General features: G+C 36.6%; 2 protein-coding genes across 2 annotated transcripts; both read left to right on the top strand.

Moving 5' to 3' along the window:
• Nucleotides 1-20,433: 20,433 nt before the first annotated feature.
• Nucleotides 20,434-20,787, top strand: LOC137732742 (uncharacterized). The gene has a single exon (XM_068472023.1). It carries the CDS (start codon nt 20,434-20,436, stop codon nt 20,785-20,787), a length of 354 nt encoding a protein of 117 aa, XP_068328124.1.
• Nucleotides 20,788-21,042: 255 nt separating this feature from the next.
• Nucleotides 21,043-21,570, top strand: LOC137732741 (uncharacterized). The gene has a single exon (XM_068472022.1). It carries the CDS (start codon nt 21,043-21,045, stop codon nt 21,568-21,570), a length of 528 nt encoding a protein of 175 aa, XP_068328123.1.
• The last annotated feature ends 531 nt before the right edge of the window (nt 21,571-22,101 follow it).

Raw genomic sequence — 22,101 nt, 5'->3', positions numbered from 1 at the left:
TTTTATTATTTTATAAAATAAATGATTAAACTAATTAATAATTAATAAAATACATGTAATAATTAATAAAAAAAAAAAATTTGAAGCTGCTGTCAAATTTGACAGCAACCTCTTTTGCTGCCAATCCATATCATTGCCATATAGCATTTGGCACTTTGGTTGGAGAATATTAGTGTGGTTTTTTTTTTTTTTTTAATTTTTTTACTATTATAGCTTGTGTACATTTTGACATCTCATTTGAAGATGCTCTAAAGACTACATAAAAGTGTAAAATTATTTGTCTCTAGACCCTATCCCATACACATACACACACACACGCACATATGTCACATCCCGGCCCGGGGCGGATCACTTCCCGGGCCCGCTCCACCACCGTAGCACGATATTGTCCGCTTTGGGCTTACCATTCCCTCACGATTTTATTTTTGGGAACTCACGAGCAACTTCCCAGTGGGTCACCCATCATGGGATTGCTCTAGCCCCCTTCTCGCTTAACTTCGGAGTTCCTACGGAACCCGAAGCCAATGAGTTCCCAAAAGGCCTCGTGCTAGGTAAGGATGAGAATATACATTTAAGGATCACTCCCCTGGGTGATGTGGGATGTCACAATCCACCCCCCTTAGGGGCCCGACGTCCTCGTCGGCACACACGCGGCCAGGGTTAGGCTCTGATACCAATTTGTCACATCTCGGCCCGGGGCGAATCACTTCCTGGGCCCGCTCCACCACCGTAGCACGATATTGTCCGCTTTGGGCTTACCATTCCCTCACGGTTTTGTTTTTGGGAACTCACGAGCAACTTCCCAGTGGGTCACCCATCATGGGATTGCTCTAGCCCCCTTCTCGCTTAACTTCGGAGTTCCTACGGAACCCGAAGCCAGTGAGTTCCCAAAAGGCCTCGTACTAGGTAAGGATGGGAATATACATTTAAGGATCACTCCCCTGGGTGATGTGGGATGTCACACACATATATATATATATGTGTGTGTGTGTGTGTGTATATGTACATATATACATAGGAAGTCTTTAAGGGAAGGGATTCATTTTTTTTATAAAAATAGGGATTAATTGTAACGATGCAAACCATCTATTTTTCAAGTTACATCTCATAGATCATCCTTGCAAAATATTAACAAAATCGAAAATATTTAAGACATCGAATTGGGTTCAAAAACTTAACGAATACTTTGTTAATAAGAAACAATAAAATTTTATCTTGATAATTAAACAGGCAAATGGTTTGGAATTGAATTGAATTTTTGCAAGAATCATCTATGAATTGAGACTCACAAAATAGAAGGTTCGGATTATTGAAGTTCGATGTGGAGTGGACCCCATACCTAATCCCCCCTTTGCATAAAGAGCTTGATATATATACATATTATTATCTTTTGTAAAGAGTTTTTTATATCTTAATCTTTTAAGAATGTTCGAACTTGTGACTCTCCCAAAGAAGAAAAATATTCTTAATACATCAGCTTTGAGCATAATCATATTGTCCAAAATGAACGTATGCTTCTTATGCGTGCTAGGGTTTGAACTTCCTTTCTTGGACCATAGATTAATTTAGAATAATACCGCTTGTGTCAACATCAAAAAAATAAGCCGTTGCAACATTTAATATTGTGGGTAGTTTTTTTTGTACAAAAAGAAATCAATTTTACGAGCTCCTAAATTTAGAGAATAAGAAAGAAACTCCTAAGAGCTTTTAGCATTAATTGATACTTTTAATAACTTTTTAAACTTATTTCTATTGGTTCATATTCATTATGACTTCCCAAATCAGAGAATATGGATTTTTAGGCTCTTTTAATAGGTTTTAGCCTTTTTAATGGCTTTCCAAATTAGTGAATAATGGTTCGTATTCATTAATCTCTCTTATAATAGCTTTAAAGTAGAGATCATAATTTGAGATGCTCTAGAAAATGCAAACTTGTCTAAAAACTGATAATAGAAGTTAATCACAGTGGGAACAAACAAAATGGGAACTATAGTACTTCAAATGAGGAGGACTTTACAATGAAAAAAATGCCAATTTGAGATGAAAAACATATTTACATCATATTTGACATTTCAGACAGATGCAAAATAAAAATTCTACTTCAAAAGACTTATTCCAACCCTTTAGAGTAAAACTCAAATTTTGAGTTCTAAACCTATCCCAACTTGCTCCAACTCTTAGGCCAAATATGAGTTTTAATCCAAAACTCATTTTTGGGCCAAATTTATCCCAAAATTCCCCCTGAATTAGTGTGGGTTGGCCTACCATATATGTGTATTTTTTTTTAGTTTTATATTTACAAATTCATTAAATTCAACGACTAAGATCTAATACGATCAAATCTAACGGTAGCAATTTTTTAATATTTATCAAAATCTAAATATTTTTAGGTTAAAATGTTTATAAAATTTTAAAAAAAAGTTACTTTAAGAAGAAAATTATCCTAAATTCGTTCTTTAATAATATCGGGTTAAAAATTTAACCCATAAGGGTTGGAGAAAAAAAATATTTTTGGGTTAAAACCTAAATTTTATGGGTTAAAAATTTTAAGTTTTAACCCAAGGGTTGGAAATGGTCTATAACAAATGTAAATTTCATATCTGATTCAATTTTCTCTTTATAATTAGTGGGACCTATACCAAAAGATGCAAAAAGAATGTAAATTTTAGATCACATTTAATTTTCTCTTTATGATTCGTCGTCGCTAAATCATATAGACACAATGTGCAGGGAGGGCGGGATTGACTGGGTTATATGGTCATCTGGCAACAGCGAATTGGCATTTATCATGGTCTTTGTTGTCTTCTCTTGGGCAGGAAAGGTCTTTACCTTGGCTTTCTCTCAAGGATTTTAATGAAATTCTAAGCGTGCAGGAGCAACTTGGTGGTAATGTGAGATTGGATGGGTTTCGAGCTGCGATCTAAAACTGTCAATTGGTTGACATGGATTATGTTGGATGTGATTTTACTTGGACGGATAATAGGGAGGATGAAGTGAGGTGCATATTGGACCGTGCATTGGCCACTAATTCATGGTTGGGTCGGTTCCCGTTGTCTAGGGTGTGTCACTTGAGCCCGTCCAAGTCTGATCATTTACCGGTGTTGGTGAAGATTCAGAGTTCTTCAGTGGTGCGAGCTAAGAAGGGAAAGAGGTTTTGGTTTGAGGAAATATGGTTACAAGGGAAAGGTTGTTAGAATGTCATTCAGAGTGCTTGGGCGTTTCGATTATGGGAGTCCCGTTATTCCAGGTTTGTGAGAAGATTCATGCCACGTGTGTGGCATTGTTGGAGTGGCAGTGCAATGTGTTTGGTTCGACAAGATTGGAAATTGCGAAAGTCCAAGAGAAGTTGGGTGTCTTGCTTAAGCACCCACCATCGATGGAGTTGAGCGCGTGTAAAGGGGAATTAATAGGTACTTTGGATTCACGGCTGAATAGAGAATAGACGTTTTTGGCGGCAACGGTCTCGAACACATTGGTTGAACAAAAGGGATTGGAATACAAAATTCTTTCACCAACGTGCTTCGAATCAGAGTAGGAAAAATACCATTAAGGGTCTGAAGGATGAGGTTGGGATTTGGAAGGTGTCTCCTGATGGTATCGAGCATACAGTGGTGGATTATTTTAGAAAGATTTTTTGGTCCCAAAGGGTTTTGCCAAATGCCATGAGTGAAGTGACAGATGCGGTGGTTCCAAAAGTCACTCTGGAGATGAATACAGAGTTATTGAAACCTTATACGGAAGAGGAAATTAAGTTGGCTCTGTTTCAAATGCATCATTCCAAGTCTCCAAGACCAGACAAGATGTCTTCACATTTCTATTAGAAATTTTGGTATATTGTGAGGGCCGATGTGGTGGAGGCTGTTCATTCTTTCTTGACGTCGGACCTTTTTGTTGCGTGAAGCTTGCTTTACGCATGTCGTACTTATTCTAAAAGTTAACGAACCTTAGGATATGACCCAACTAAGGCCAATTAGTTTATGCAATGCAGTGTATAAGATTGGGGCTAAAGTGTTAGCTAATCATCTCAAAGGGATTTTGTCTACTATTATCTCTCCACATCAAAATGCATTTGTCCCTGGCAAATTGATCTCCGATAATTAGTTAGTGGCTGCGGAGATTGGGCATTTTCTCCATAACAAACGACGTGGTCGAGAAGGGTATTTGGCTTTGAAATTGGACTTTAGCAAATCATATGATCATGTTGAATGGAAATTCTTGGAAGCTATGATGGTTAGGTTGGGGTTTGCTAGGAAATGGATTAGAGTGATTATGGCTTGTGTGTCATCGATTTCCTATTCTTTCCTAATTAATAGGGAGCCAAATGACTATGTTATGCCATCCCGTGGACCCCAGCAAGGGGTCTTAATTTCACCGTATCTTTTCCTATTATGTGTGGAGGGTCTTTCGACACTTATTGCCAAAAAGGAGCAGTGTGGGGCTCTTAGCAGTATTCGTATTTATGAGGGTGCTCTGAATATTCATCATTTACTCTTTGTTGATGATAGTTTTCTATTCAGGAAATCTAGTCTTGATGAGTGTGCGGTTATTCAACATATATTAGATGTATACTCTCAAGCGTTAGGATAAACGTTAAATTTTTCAAAGAGTAGTGTTGCTTTCAGTGCAAATGTTGGTTTGAGGAGGCAGATTTCTATGGCCGGGTTTCTTGGTGTCCAAGTGGTAGAGCAACATGAACGCTACTTGGGGCTTCCTACCTTTGTGGGGAAAAATAAGAAACAAACATTCTCCTACATCAAGGAACGACTCTGAATAGGCTATGTAGCTGGAAAGGAAAATGCTTGAGTAGTGCAGGGCGTGAGCTTCTTATTAAAGTGGTTGCTCAGGCCCTTTCGACTTATGCTATGAATTGTTTCTTGCTTCCCATGACTTTTTGTGATGATCTTCACAAATTGATGACTCGGTTATGGTGGGGTAGTGATCCGAATGCGAGGAAATTACATTAGTGGTCTTGGGAAAAGCTTTGCAAACCAAAGGAAGAAGGAGTATGGGCTTTCGGGACTTATTTGCATTTAAGGCCACTTTTGGCTAAGCAGAGGTGACATGTTTTCTAGCAACCTGATTCTTTGTTGGCATAGCTATTCAAGCCCGTTATTTTCCCATCATATCCTTTTGGGAGGCAACCCTTTCGAAGAGTTGTTCATATGGCTGGTCTTGTATATTAAAGGCATGGAAAGTGTTGGTCCATAGTTCCAGATGGGTTGTTGGGAATGATGCGTCTATTACGGCGTGGAAGGATAAATGGTTACCAAGACCTCACTCTTTCAAAGTCCTTTTCTATTGCTGCTATTGATCAGAACGATATCCGTGTCCAAGAGCTAATTGATACAAAGTCTTGCTTGTGGAAATTGGTTGAGTTACATGCTTTGTTTTCGAAGGAGTTGGTGGGTTTGACTAGTACTATGCGGATCATTTTTCACTTACTGCCAGATCAGTTAGTTTGACATTATAATTCCCGACTTAAGTATACTGTTAGCAGTGGCGAAGGAGTTGGTGCAATCTAACACGACTGGTGTGTCTACATCAGAGGGGAGCAATGCTTTTTCACCTCACTAGAAGTCAATATAGAGGGCTAAGATTCCCCTTAAGGTGAAAATTTTTATGTGAAAAGTTAGTAAGGACATTATTTCGACTAAATTTAATCTTGCAAGGAAAGGGGTGCACCTTGACATAGAGTGTGGGGCGTGTTCGGGAAATCTCGAAACGGATAAGCATGTGTTCCGTGAATGTTTATTTACGAATGATGTGTGGTTAGGGTCTCCGCTCAGGGCCAATATCTTGTCAGTACTCGGAGTGTTGATGCGTGAGTGGCTCCTTTCAGTACTTAAGAATCAAAGAGCTAAATTTGATCTTGTTTGCATGGTTCTTTGTGGCTATAGCAAACACGTAACTCTCTGGTATGGGATGAGCATCGTGGACAACCTATGGAAGTACTGCAGAAGGTTGTGAGTTGGTATCAAGCATTTTTGGCAGCCCATGAAGTGCAGAGAATGTGCCAATGAAGGTTCCTCAACTCAAATGGATGACCCCCTCTAATGGGTGGGTCAAAACCGATGCTGATGGGGCCACATTGTTGGAGCATTAATCTGGGGAAGTGGGAGCTATGTTAAGGGATTGGACGGGGAAGTTTTTAGCAGCGGAAGCATGGAGGAATAAGGGTGTTGGGTCTGCTCTTCATGGGGAGTTTTTGGTAGTTTAGGAGGGCCTTCGGCTAGCGGGGATGTTGCAGGTTAGACGGGTTATTATGGATAGTGATTCCACTCTAGCTACTACTGCTGTTAATAACTGATGTTAGGATTTGTCCGAGTTTGGTTTGCTAGCAGAAGGTGTCAGGTAAGTGGCGGAGTTGCTTTCCCCGGTCCATTTTGTGCACGTGCCAAGAACATGTAATGGGGTTACCCATAGATTAGCTAAGTTGCCATTTCTATTGGCAATGAAAAAAAAATTGTATGGTTAGAGGACCCTCCTAATCTCATTCAAGACCTCCTCAACCAGGAGTTGATGTAGTACATTTGATTTCAATAAAATATCAAGTTTTTGTCAAAAAAAAAAAAAAAAAAAAAAAAAAAAAAAAAATCAGAGAATATTGTTGTTAGCCTTTTTCATGGCTTTCCAAATTAGTGAATAATGGTTCATATTCATTAATCTCTCTTATAATTTGAGATGCTCTAGAAAATGCAAACTTGTCTAAAAACTAATAATAGAAGTAAATCACGGTGGGAACTAATAAAATGGGGACTATAGTACTTCAAATGAGGAGGACTTAACAATGAAAAAAAAAATGCCAATTTGAGATGAAAAACATATTTACATCATATTTGACATTTCAGACAGATGCAAAATAAAAATTCTACTCCAAAAGACCTATTCCAACCCTTAGAGTAAAACTAAAATTTTAGGTTATAAATCCCAACTTGCTCCAACTCTTGTGCCAAATATGAGTTTTAATCAAAAACTCATTTTTGGGGCAAATTTAATCTCAGATATAAAACTCATTTCTGTTTAGTTTTATATTTACAAAGTTATTGAATCCAACGACTAAGATCTAATACGATCAAATCTAACAATAAAAAAAAGATCTAACGGTCCAAATTTAAATCCAACGGCTAAAATTAATAAAAAAAAAATTCTTTCATGTGTTTCATATTCTTTCATAGTGTTCCACGAGTTTCATATTGCCGGTTTAGTGATTTCTTAATATTTATCGAAATCTAAATATGTTTAGGTTAAAATGTTCATAAAAATTTAAAAAAAAAATTATCCTAAATTCATTCTTTAATAATATCAGACTAAAAATTTAACTCATAAGGTTGGAAAAAAAAAATATTTCTGAGTTAAAATCTAAATTTTCTGAGTTAAAAATTTTAGGTTTTAACCAAGGGTTGGAAATGGTCTAAGATAGATGTAAATTTCAGATCTCATTTAATTTTCTCTTTATAATTAGTGGGACCCGCACCAAAAGATACAAAAAGAATGTAAATTTAAATTTTTATTTACATCTTCCAATGAAATGAGCCAAGATGGATAATTTACATTTTGCCATCAAATTTTTTTTTTTTTAACAAAGATGGAAATGCCTTGATAATCGGATCAAGAGATTCAATTTTTACGTTTGACCTTAAATTTGTATACAAGAAAGATCATGGGTAACCATTTTGGCATTGCCCTTGCACATTACCTTTTTACTTCTTGGCTTTTTAGTCAAAATAGTTTTTGAAATTAGCATAATTCTTCACTTTCGTCTATAACAATGAAAATCAATAAAAGTGGCCCCTGAGTTTGTACACAATCATTTTGGTTCATCCGTGAAAAATCCATCAATATAGTTTTTAAATTGTCACATGAATTGCCACGTATTTAAGAGTATTTTTGTCAAATTAACTTCTCTACTTAACAAGGATATTGACAGATTTTTCACCAAATGACCAAAATTATTTCCGGTGGACAAACTCAAATACCACATTCTGTTAATTTTTATTGTCAAATACCAAAGTAAAAAGTTATGTCAATCTTAAAGATCATTTTAAAATAAAAAGCTTTATTTCTTTTTAGAAGACAATGATGGTGCTTAAATCTAGATGACAATGATGTCAGGATGGGCTCTCACTAGATTGTCTTATCCCAGTATGTACTTTCAAATGGAATTCCCTTTCAAATTGAGAATATGAGTAATCGTTCTTTAGTAATGCATATAATCGGGAATAGATTCGATTCTTACAATCCAACTCATGTAGTTAGTTTATTTTAATAATATATGCTTAACGCGTTGACAATCTCAGATATATTCTTCATCAATTTAACGATAGTGGGTATGGTGGGCAAAAAGAGGCCACCAAACTAATCAGATCGGTTATATTTTCAGCTGATAACTTCGTTCCCTTGAGGTGTTTGCCATGCACCTAATGGGGAGTTTGTTGCTTGCAAAGAAAGTGGCTTGTGGGGGTTTTATGTAGGGGTGGAAAAAATTTCCAAAAATCCCGAACCGAACCGAAAAAATTCCGATCCCAAACCAAAAATTTCCCAAACCGAAATTCCCGAAATTTTCGGGATGCTATCCCGAACCGATCCCAAAATTTCGGTATGGGATTCGGGATTGGCTTCTCGATATTTCGGGAATCCCATACCGAACCGAAAATATATAATATTAATTATTATATATATATTATTCTTTTATAATTGATGCTAGTAGTTTCTAATTCATGCTCTGCAACCTGAAATGCCCTACACCTTGCATATTTTTCATGTTTTGTTTGATATTCATGTGGATTTTATTATTGCTGCTGCCATGGCTGATGATTTTAGAAGGCTTGATTCTTTTGTCTCTCAACATATTGCAAAAAGGGTTTAATTAATTTGAAATTTGACTATGATAAAAACAGTCAGACATGACAGTGTTCAATTAAATGGTAGTGTGAATGAAATGAAATTCATAGTTCATGAATGTGTTCTTGAATTATATATTTGAAGAACAATTCATAATTTCATATTTCAATTTGGGATTCCCGATTTGTCCCAAAATCCCGAAAATATTTCAGGATTCCCGAAATTTGGGATTTCCGAAAATTTGGTTTGGGATTGGTCTTCAAATTCCCGTCCCGAAAAATTTTGGTTTGGGATTCGGGATACTAGTTTCGGTATGATATCCCATACCGAACCACCCCTAGTTTTATGGGTGACTAACATCAAGACAAGTGGTGAGAAGTTGCTGTTACGGAAACTAGATAATCAAATCTAACCTTTTAAGTCTCAAATTTTAGTACTCACAAGTGTACTAATCAGATGATATTATAGCTTGAAAAATAAATGCATAAAATTAACTGAAACATAGAAAACAAGACCTAGGGCTCTGGATTCACCTTAACCAGTTCTACTAAATTCCCTTAATATGTTATGAACAAGTAATTCTCCATATTGATGATGATCTTCCCTAAATTATTCAATAGTCATGGCATCTGATTGCATCAAAAGTATCCTTACATGAAACTCTCTATGGCATCTAGACGAATTTAAACAAATAAAAACTCATTAAGCGCTATGGAAATCATTAGCAAATCACATAAACTCTAATTGCATGGCATCTACAAAAAGGAATTCATGGTATACTCTAACTTGCATCAAATCAGCTTAATTAAAACCTAGATGGTGATCAAACATCTAAAAAAAAATCATGCGCACTACGAATAACAAAAGATATCCAATATGGATTAAAAATTTGATAATAACAATGTCAAAAGAAAAGTAAATATTCATGATTAGGCTACATTGTAGCCCTACAAAGAGAAACCATTCCCTCCTGCTCTTCTTGCCACATATTTCTCTTACGCGGAATATATTGATATTTAATGGTTGTTGAACAAAATTTGTGCATCGCCGCTCGTGGTGGAGATGTCAAAACTCGTTAACCTGTAAAAGAATAAACAACCGTAAATAAGCCCAGGACTGTGGCGAGGGGGGCATGTGCCGATTAAAGGCTCTCTAATGGTCAAGTTAGTAAAAAAATATTAAAACTTAAGCAATAGGCAAGAGAATAAGTATGCGGAGATTGCATTACCAGAGATAAATCCTAGAGAAGGGTGTATTTATGCCAATCGAGGAGGTGACTTTTTTATGATAGTAAAATCCGTATTAAACCCTCCCCAGAGGATATCTAAGAAGTAGATATTGTATCCTCTTAGGAGCGTGATTACTTACGACGCATGCCGATATGCCGTGGCCATAAGGTTGACCGGGGCAACCTGATAATGGATCAATGCCTCATTCACTAATCCCGACATCAGGAACTTGAGCCCATGAGTCAAATACCATGGGTGGATTTGTAGCGCATGGACAGTCGGAAAATGGTGATTCTAGCAAATCTTTGTAAACGCTAATACCTCGGTGTTCCAAAATGAGACAGCAACCTCCTAGTACCTATTGGTGTGCCTCTGAGAACCTTTAGATCGTTGCATCATCCGTCATCAGCTGCGGTATTGGGGGCAAAATTTTGAATTGCCAGGGACAGCCATGCGTTTTGACGAAGGTTTCACCAACGTCAAGGCTTTGGAGTTTGGCGAGGCGATGATGTTGGAAAGAAATTGAGGAAGGATAAGAAAGAATTGGGACATTCGAAGAGGATTTCAAGGAATTTCTGAGCAAATTTAAGAGTAAGAAAGGCAAGGGTTTTGTCCAAAATCGAAAACAGAAAGTTGGACAAATAAAATGGAAAAGGTTTAAATACAAAACTCAAAACCAACCGTTCATAGAACATGTGGCACTTGGTGAACAGAAGCAATGAAATACATGGCGTTTCGCAAGCCACGATCGATGTACCGGATCGCATGCACGCTGTGCCACTCACACAGCAGGCATGTTGCCCAAGCTAACGATGATTGACGACGGAAATGAAGCATTCCTAACACGCATGTTGGAAAACCCTATCCTCAAGCTCTGCACGCATCTCTATGGTGGCGTTAGGCATTAACTCCTGATTGCTCTTGTCTGAGTCAGTCAACAGTCTCCTCAAATATTTTTCTGAAAATGCCAAGTGTTTGCCAGTCCGAGCCAATGCTCAAGCCTCCACTCGGAGTTATGACTTCCACTCTGCTCAAAATACTTGGGTGTTAGAATAAAATCTCTTCAATTATTACTAGGTCATCTAGGATAGGATTAGAGCAACTCTACCATTGCTTATTGCCTTAGGGATAGACAACCTAATCCACTCTTCTCCCTCCCGAACCACTCTAGCCCACTCAGGCAATTGGACCCCGAGCGAGCTCGATGGAGAAGTCAAGCAATAATCGCCTAACCCAGCGCTCTGCCTATGTGATGTAAGGTTGAAGTCACCATGACGTCAGCCAATTTAAATTATTAAAAGATTATTGAATTATAAAAAATTATAAAAAAAACTAATAAAAAAATGTTTTAAAGTTTTTTTTTTTTTCCTATAAATACTTAACCATGTTCTTCCACTTTACACTACATTTCAATATTTTCAAATACTTTCAACCAATTTTTTATTATTATCTAAAATTAAAAATAAAGTTATCTTTTATTAATTTATAAAATAAAAAATACTAATATTTTAATACGAATTGCATAGGCTATTCAGTTTAGGGGTGGAGATGCACTTGGGCATTTGCTGTTCATTTCAGGCAGTTATTGTTGATATAAATGGATTGTGTTGCCTATTGTCCAGGGAGGCCTTCCCACACTGAAAGTGCTCTTACATCCCTTAGATAACCAAGTAGTGCGCAATGGCTTGAATCCCACTCAGGTGAGGTGACGTGGTCTTATTTAACTATACCCATAAGGCACTTCGAGGGCATAGTTAGAGGTAATTGTGAGACCATATTTGAAATTGGGTACGAGGTGGAATATCCTGCAAATAAAAATTTTAACTTTGCACAGTAGACTAGTCAAATGAGTTAGTCAACTAGTTACAAGTTAGTCAATGATATAAGTGCAGTTGCACGAACAAATCCTAATTGACCATTATATGTTCAACTAATCAGAGTCTGACTAGATTAGTCTCACAACAATAATTTCTAAACTTAAACATGTTTACACATCAGTTCATTATGCAAACAATAATGACAAAGAAATTATGAATTAAAGTATGCCAGATTGACTAGTCAAACTCACCAGTCAACTAAGTACAAATTCATCAGTTAATCGAACGCCAATCTACGAATCAAACTTGGTTCACTACAAGTTATCCTAATCAACAACAATTTCATTCATTGCTCATAATATGCAGTGTAAACTTAGTCTCTAATACATATCAAATAACAATTCATAGGGTGCATGAAACATATGCAAGTAAATAAGATATGTAAATGAATTTAAGAGACAAAGAACGCAAGAAGTTTCTGGCTGGAAAAACCCACTTCTGGGTTAAAAAAATCAGGAACTCACCACTGAGTCCAATCCACTAGTGTAAACAAGATTCTTACAAAGTACCACGCAAAACTCAATTCCTAGACCTAGTTTACAAAGCAGCTTCACCTTTGTGCAACCTTGCCTTACACGAGACGAATTCCTTTAATCTTCACTAAGTGGCAGCTCCTTCTGAGCTTTTCACCTTGTGCAATCAAAATCAAATCAACTTATGCAAATGATGTTGTGATGAAGTTGATGCAAATTTGGATTCGATGTCTAGTCTTTTTCACCAGTCAAATACTTGAAAGATGAAACTGACTCGAATCCAAAAGGAGGTCAATTTAAAGATTTGAAACTTGAAAAACTTGACCACAAAATTAAAACAAAACCATGAAGACAATGCTACCCTAATATGCAGTGATTGGGTGTTTGATGCATGAACATGGTTTTGTGGCTAGGTTTCAATGAAGAATATAAGAGGTAGCTTAAAGCTAAAATATACTCTTTTCTGAAAATGTAAAACTCCTAGTCAAAATAAATGAGCATATCAAACGAATTTAAGCAAACAATTTCAAAGATAGATTTAGAAAACATTCGATGAAGAACATTACCCATAAAATATGATTGATGCTCCTAGGAGATCTAAGATGGAGATGAAAAATAAAGCTTTCAAAAAATTTCCAATCTCAAACCCCAAAGAACAAATGAACCCTAGATTTAGCTTTTAAAGAAGGATTGATGTTCAGATAGAAAGGGGACCAAAAAAGCCATGTGTCATGTGCAAAATCAATCTGAAAAGATCCAAGGTTGAAAAACACTATCAGGGAAAAGGCTGACATAAAGCCCATATGGGTTGTCTTAAAGTGTGTGCCCAGCTCCATGAAAGCAGTGAGAAGTTTTGATGAGGCAGAACCACTAGATAGAATGAACTAGAAATAATGTCGTGAAATGCATATGTATGAACAAACCTTTGATGAGATAAGTTAAGCTTTTGAAATGATATTTCCAATAGTATGATCCCAAAGTATCATTTAAACCTTAAATCTAAGTAGAGCAAGTGTGGTACAATTTACAACATTTGACAAGGAAAGCCAAACAATGAAACTAGACTTCACAATATTTTTCACCTCTTCGGAACAGTGAACACATGAATACACTTTGTCAAGCTAACCAGGAGTGAGTAAGGCATCTTTATACCATTTATCACAAGATACTAAGACTTGGTGGTTCCCAGCAGAACTCTATATAAACATTCCACAATTGGAACCTTAACGAAATTATAAAATCTGTCTCTTATACAATTCGTCTCCCCCTAGGCACTCCGACTGGAGTAGGCATCGTAGGCACCACTTCATTCTCAACTATCTCTACTCAAATGCCAGTTGATCATGTCCCATCCAAACTGCAAGAACCTTGCTACGAAAGTATGGGTAGAGCCACAGAGTGATTGGAATGGGCGATGTGATTGTATATTAGGCAGAAGACATGCAATGTTGACCCATGCTGCGTAGAGTCAGACTGCTCTGAACCATACAACAGGGACATCTGAGTGGATAGAGCCTTACCTTTAATTCCAACGACTCTAACGACTCGGAGAATTGGCAGAGCACCTAGGACGACTCCTCAACGTCTATAAATAGGTATCCTAACTCCTCACAAAGGGATAGACATCCTGAGCTCTCTCTATACACTTAACATTCATCTCACTTATTTCCCTTATTTCTTAACTTGATCGTTGAAGTGCCTATGCTGGGAACAACCCTCCCTGTTACTTGGTTTCACAATCTTTCTTGGTCTTTGTTCTTGCAGGTTCGTTCATCCACCGCTGTGCAGAATTGGGTCCAACACAAAACCTTTATTTTCTGGAGCATTGTCTTGTGCAACCGAATGTAATTTATTAAAGCTTGGCGAAACAATAATGCTGAATTAACCAATTAGTCCATATTAAGGCTTACCGACTAAAGTGGGTGGCCACTAAATTGCACTTTTTCTTTTCTTTTCTTTTTTTGCAAACAACCGCTTGTTGCCTCCTATTTTCTTAAGTATCAACCTAAAGCCAAATATAAAAGTTAATATTTTCCAAGCAAACAAAAACAAGAATGGCCGAACCATAATGAGAAGGAGGCCAACGATGCTTTATTTTGACAGTTTCATTATGATTTTACTCCAAGCCAAGTAAAGGATCAACTCCAAATATTCTTCGCTTGGCCAAATATTTTTTATTCTCAGAAGCAAAGTACTCCAAGTTGTTATGGCCCCCGAGCATAGTCACTTCGCCAATGTTAGCTTTTAACTCGAACAACTCAACTAAATGATATTGCTCCATATTGGCTTTATCTCTAATAACCATATCGATTGACATGGTTTCTTCATCTGATGCCGTTTTTCGGCCTTCTTTTCCATTGGAACAATCCTCTGACTAATTATCTTCGGAGTCAATATTTGGATCAGGAAACGTGAATTTTTTTTTCTAGGCCGACCAACTTTTCTAACTCAGTTGAACGAATATGTGTTCTTCTTCGGCCAATCTGACACACTTCTTAAGACGAGGCATGATTGGGCCGGAGTAAGAATCGCCCCTACCCTCCCTGACCCAACCTTTTGGTTTAACCGTTCTCTAAACAACATAGATTTGAATTCAATAACGTAAGGAAAGTGTTCCTTATCTGGCCATTTCTTCTTTTACTTATTGGCCTTGTAAGGTAAAATAGGCATTCGCTTTCAACATTTCACCTCAGTCTTTTTAATGTGTTTCTTGAGTTGAGGTTGGATTTCGTTCAATTAGTCGAAGGGAGGCTGAATTGGTATCTTAATATATCCTATAAACTTCATAGTTTTAGCACTGTGTCACACTACGCGTGCCAAAATGTTGACTATAAAAACTACAAAAGCTACGTGGTGCACAGAACGAGTAACTACTGAGCTAACTACATCCTTATGTTGATGCGGGCATGCTAATTGGCAATGGAGCTCAGTTGGGTAAACAGAGTGTGATGGTGAAATGCGTTGTTGACCTCTGCATCAAGCGAATTCGGCTGAGAAAGCAACACCACTTTTGGTCTAGGATCCAAAACATGGAGACAAGGCTATGTAATTCACTACTTAGTTCAGGATCTTCTACACCAATTTCGACAACTTCAATTATATTTATGAAAATATAGGTGCACCTAATCGGTATCAAGTTGTGGGGACAAAGTTACCCAAAGAAAATGAGTGTCTTTATGGTGAAAGTGGTTCGGCTGTTTGAATGTCGAATTCTAAAATGTACTTATGAATAACAGACCATATAATACCTCATATTGTAGGGAAAACTGATGAAGTGACCTTTTTCGACAAAAGAATAAAAAAACTCTTCACCGTCTGAGACTTGGATAGATAACATAACCAACCAAACTGAAGGTACTCCCTAGAACGACTGATTATATGACTCCAATGATGTGCACCTAAACTGAAAGTGTTGTTAGTTGGTCAACCTAATGATGTTTATCTAAACTGAATATGTGTTGACAAAGTGATTATTGAATCAGTTAGTATTTTTCCAGGGGTGTGAGAGGGTTTTGCATGGAGCATTTGTTTATGTTGAGTTAAATGTCATCTCCACGTTGCAAAACCTCAAATTTATAAGGGTGAATTTCGTAATGACCAAGTTTGTCGAGTTGTAAATTATGTTAATATTCAAATTCCTTCGCATATTCTTTGAATATACTCAGAATTATTTTTTATCAAAACTCTATTAACGCCAAGTCTCGCTGTCTTCAACTAAGACTCTGAGCCTAGATTGATTGTGCAATTGATCAACCTTTGTCTGGAAACCAATCATGATCCTTAATATTTCTTTCATTCAACATCTTGGAGTAAATGTGTTGAGTGTGTGTAAAATCGGGTTCAAACACCTTCATTTGGAGGATCCCAACCATATTTTTTGTGATTCTAACCATTTTTAATTTAATATTATACATTTACTTTTAAATGTTCAAATAAATAACACAAATATGTTTAACAACTTCCGATATTTGAGGTTTTCTATTCTGAAAAATTAACTTATTATGCTGATTTTGTTGTAGGCCTACATTACTGAGGGATATTATAGAGAAAGATAGGCCGGTGACAAGAGAGAGAAGAGATAATTGATGAATTCTGTAGTGTGTGTGTGTGTATTAGCTCATTTCATTGTGCTTTTACTTATAGTAGTAAGGAAGGCAGAATCCTAGCCTTTCAAATAATACATTACAACTAGGACACTATCTAAAAGATGCTGTAGAATCTCATACGAATTTACCCAATCACATTCCTAATTAATTTACGACTACATCATATTTCAAAGTTTCCACAAATTGTACAACATTTTTATATAGAAAAAAAAATAGAGGATATGATTAATTAATTAAATTAAATATTAGTTGCAGGTTTTGAAATGCCAAGTTTACTTAAAGTGTTCCACAACTGTCACTTAATACTACAATCTTATAGTATTTATCTTCATTTATAAGTAAAAGCAGTTAGATTAGATACTCGAAGATGAAAGTTTAATTCGAATTTATTTCTGCACCTCTTAATGTAAATACATTGTTGTATAAAAAATAAAAAAATTTCACAGTTGATTGGCATGGTGGCATTGGAATAACATGGGAAGTATTTTCTGGGCTTAAAGCACAATTATCATGGGCCTATGTATCGAAAGCAATGGAACTCAATTCGAGCTCATTCCCCCAACCCCCATAAAATGACGCAAAACCGGAATTGAACTGTGTTTGGTTAGTTCGGTTTCTAATTTAGTTGAGAAATTATATTCACACATCTTAAATTACTTTTTCACACCTTTTTATTTTTTTAATATATTTTTGATACACCACAAACATTTGATAGAAAAGTATTAAAAATTTAAAAAAGAGTGAGAAAAGTAATTTGGGGTGTATGAATATAATCTCTTATTCTCCAATTAGTCGAATCATGAAGAATTATTAGTAACAAAATTCTTCCACATGGATCGCCAAATAGAATCTCAACTTGCTTATTGGCAACAACGGAGCGGAGATCCATTCTTTATGTCACGCTTAATTTGCATTTGTCAATCTCAAGTCTTGCTCAAGGAAGATTTAACAGTATTAGCTCATATTCGATCGAAATATTAAATAGATTACCTTAACGATAAATCTTTAAGGTTATAGTCTCTAGGAAGTATTATTATCGCGTCCAATTAATCCATAACTGTTTGGTAATGAGTGAAAGAGGATATTTAATACTATATTAGAATTTGGACAGCTACCATAAAACTGACACAATTTTCTACGTAAGATTAACAATCTCAACAACATATGCATTTATTAAAAGCTAGTTGAAACTGAGTACATATAAAGTTGGTACGGGAAACCCCAAACCATGCCTTACTAACAAAAAACGAGCATGAACACTAGCAAGCTACTAGTAGTGGTAGTACCAAGCCTGGCCCAGACCCAGTGGCACCAAGGTGATTGTCCAGGGCCCAAAACTAAAAAGGGCACGAAAAAAAATTCCAAATAACTAGGTTTAAAAAAAATTAAAAAAAAATGTCCAGAGTCCAAATAGGGGCTGGAGGGCAAGAGCCCAAGTTTAACAAAAGATGAAAAAAGGGCCCAGGTGTAGGGCATTACCAAAATAATAATAATAATAATAATAAATAAATAAGTAAATAAATAAATAAACATAAGAGGGACCACTAAGTCCCCAATTAACCCCAACTTCCAAATACATCCACCCTTTTCCTGACTCTCCACCCCACTTCCTCACTGTCCTGGCGTCCCTGACTCCCTTTTCTTTTCTCCCAATTCCATTGGATGCGAGTGAGTGATTTACTGTTTCCTAAGTTGGCAACTGCAAGCTACTATGCAGCTAGACAGGTCCCTCCTTCTCAGCTCAGCGCCATTCACCATTGGCTGCAAGTGCATTCACCAACCCTTTTGAGTTTTGAGGTAAATTCATTTTTAAAATTTGAATTATCAATTCATAATTTAATATAAAATTTTGCAAGTGACATAGAATTATATGATAATTGATGTATAGAATTGTTGTTGTTGATGAATTGAATTCTTGATTAATTGAATTATTTGATTTCATTTCAAACCCAATTTTTAGGTTCAATTTTATCAATTTTATAATATGTTAGACTATGTGTTAGTGCTTTTATAATATATAATAGATGTTAGTGTTTTTATAATATATAATATGTGTTGGAATGATAATTTTGATAGGAAATTTTTGTTATATCATGTGTAGGTAATTTTTGCAAACAAATTATCGAAACCATGTCTTTTTGGAAACAACTCTTTGGTAATATGAAAAGGAAAAAAAAAAGGCAAATGACAACGAAATTGCCGAAAGTTTAAGAGGATCTCTTAATAAAAAAATTTCTACAAAGAATGAGTCGGTTGAAAATTTGAGAGAAAATGATGTTGGTGAAGAGTCACAAAATGTTGTTGGGAAGTCTCATGATCATGAAATTGGTGGTTATGTGGATAGAGATGTTAATGACGAGTCTCATGATCATGAAAATGGTGGTGATTTAGAGGAAAATGCCAGAAGACAATTTCTTAAAGGTTGAAATTTCAAGGAACCTTGCTAGGAGTGGTTGTATATGATTGTACTTTTGATTGTTGGGGTTTAGGTACTATGCCCCCTCCCCCCCCCGCCCCCGGGTTGTATATTTTCTCAAGCAACATAATTTGGGCGTGAAGGCCTAGCCCCCCCCCTAGCATCGACTAGGTTCTAGCCCTCGTTTATTTTATTTTATTTTATTTTTTTTAAACATATGTTTCCGTATTAAAAAAAAAGGCACATTTTTGAGCTTTCGCACTGGGCACCAAAAAACTTAGAACCGATCCTAGGTAGTATAGTAGATTAATAGTAATACTATTAAAGTAAAGCTTATAAAAGCATAATATTGCATCACTTGCAGCTCTTATTTTTATACATGTTCATATGAATTAACATAGCTAGGACAAATGAGGCTTGTCGAGTGGCTTGTAGAGATTTTGTGGTGGTTTCTTCTCCAATGGCAGCTTGTACAAGTCCTCTAAAGGCTCATGATCAATCTAAATCGGCGGTTGGTTTCAGTCCCTTGCAAGGTTTGCCATCCAATTCAACTGACTTCTCCACTTCCAAAGTAGCAGGCTTATGAATTGGTGGCTTGTGTGGTGGTTTATGAGGTGGCTTATGGTGATCAGCAAAAGAATAAGTGTTGAGAAGTATCACACCCAAGAGAATACGAGAAGCCATTTAGATGACATTGTTACGGGAACTAGCGAGATGTGCGAACTGTGTGACATGGGTGGAGCAAAACTAGTGCAAGTCTGGTGGCCTTTTATAAGGCCATCTCCAACCGAATGAGGGCCAGAGGGCTCGTTTCCCTCCAAGAAATTAATATTTTAATGAACAGTACAGGGCCATATTTCTTACCATCTCCAACTGATGGCCAAAGGGCCATATAGCTCGTTTTAGTCTTATCACAAAAAACCATCTCCAACCGAGGGCCAAAGGGTTATAGGGCCAAACATAATTTATTATTTAAATTTACAAACTACAACAACTTAAATTTAAAAACTACAACTTAAATTTAAAAACTACAAATTAAAATTAAAAACGAAAACTTAAATTTATAAGGAAAAATGGGAATTTTTAAATTTTGGCTAAAAAACAAAATTCAAATCCAACGGTAACTAACATCAACTAGCCGTTGGATTTGAATTTTTTTGGGCTATAAATAGGATGGATGTTGAGCTATAATTCACACACCTTTGAATTCATTTTCCTTCAATTCAAACTCTTTCAATTCAAGTTTGCAATGAATTCCAACTTTGGATCCTCTTCGAATTCCAACTGAGGATCCGAATCCAATTCCGAATTGAAGAAAAATGGGCACAGATGAGACAAGAAGATGAGGAGTCTGATGAAGAAAATAAAGCATGGCATCACACACAATATGTGGCAGCCATGGTTGCGTCCATGGTGTGTTAGCTAACTGAGGAACAACCTCAATGGGGTGGCTCTGTTGCTAGTCACTCTTACAAATCACGAAACAGAGTGATGGCACATGACAATTTGATGAACAACTACTTCAATCCCAACTCGGTGTACACAGAAGAGGATTTTAAATGTCGCTTCTGGATAAGGCGTCATGTGTTCGAGCGTTTAGTTCATAATGTCCAGCAAGTCAATCCATACTTTCGACAGAAGCTGGACAGAGCAGGTTGCCCTGGTTTCTCACCTCATCAGAAGGTTACTATTGCACTCCGAATGATGGCCTATGCCTTCCCAACTGATGCAATGGATGATACATACGATATGTCTGAGTCTACATGCCTTGATACTCTTGCTGAATTCTATGAAACAATTGTTCATCTTTACAAAGAGGAGTACCTCCGTGAGCCAAATCAATAAGATCTGGATCAGCTCCTTCGCAAAGCTGAATACCGTGGCTCTCCAGGCATGATATGGTCATTAGACTGCATGCATTGGAATTGGAAGAACTGTCTCATCGGATGGTAAGGAGGCTTTAGCAAAAGGTCAAGAAAGCAAACTATTGTCTTTGAGGCGGTTGCCTCGTATGACACATGGATTTGGCATGCTTTCTTTAGAGTCTTTGGATCCCAAAATGACATTACAGTTCTTGGGCGTTCACCCCTATTCAATAACATGGCGGAAAGTAAATCACCTCAACTTGACTACTACATCAACAACTGTCAGTACAATATGGGGTATTACTTATCAAATGTCATCTACTCAAAGTGGGCGACACTTGTCCAAGCAATTCGAAACCCTGCGAATGACGCCGAAAAGTGTTTTACCTTACACCAAGAGGCATACCGGAAATATGTTGAAAGAGCTTTCGGTATTCTACAAGCACGGTGGAAGATCCTCAAGGAATCGATAAGAGGGTGGAGTCGAGAAAATTTGGACTCCATCATGATGTCTTGCATCATATTACACAACATGATTGTGGAGGATGAGCGAGATGGGTGTATTGATGGAGAGTCTAATGACAACCAAGAGGATCCAAATAGGTCAATAAGGGCTCGTGCAAAAATAAATGATGGGCCTAATTTGCCTTTCAATCCAAGAGCTATTAGTATCTTTTTAAATGAGTACATGAGGCGCTACAGGATGATAGGTTCCCGTGTCACAAATAAGTACCTACAACAGGATCTTGTTGCACATCATTAGGCCAAAAGAAGCATGGAGTAGACGTTTAAGTTTTATGTTGTTAAATGTTTTTAAAAATGTTGTTTAAGTTTCATGTTGCTAATTTTTTTTTTTTTTATGTTGTATAATTTTTATGTTGTTTAATGTTATTCAATGTTGTTTAATATTGTTTAATGTTGTTTCATGTTAGTTAATGTTATTTAATGTTGTTTAATGGCTTAGGAAGTTATAGGAAAAAAAATTTGTAAAAAAGAAAATTCAAAAATAACGGCTAGCTGACGTCAGTTAGCTACCGTTGGAATTCAAATTTTGGCTTAATATTATTTAATGTAGTTTCATGTTACTCAATCCTATTTAATGTTGTTTAATGACTTAGGAAGTTATAGGAAAAAAAAATTTGTAAAAAAAAAAAAAAAAAAAATCAAAAATAACGGCTAGCTAACGTCAGCTAGTTACCATTGGAATTCAATTTTTGGCCCAACCCGGGGCCGGCTGGCTGGCTGGTTTAGGCAGGCCAATTGGCCCTTTGGCCTTTTTTTGTCCAGTGGGACC

The sequence above is a fragment of the Pyrus communis genome, chromosome 4, assembly GCF_963583255.1.
Source record: "Pyrus communis chromosome 4, drPyrComm1.1, whole genome shotgun sequence".
Lineage (NCBI taxonomy): Eukaryota > Viridiplantae > Streptophyta > Magnoliopsida > Rosales > Rosaceae > Pyrus > Pyrus communis.
Note: the sequence above shows the minus strand (reverse complement) of the source record. Positions and strands in the feature narration are given on the sequence as shown.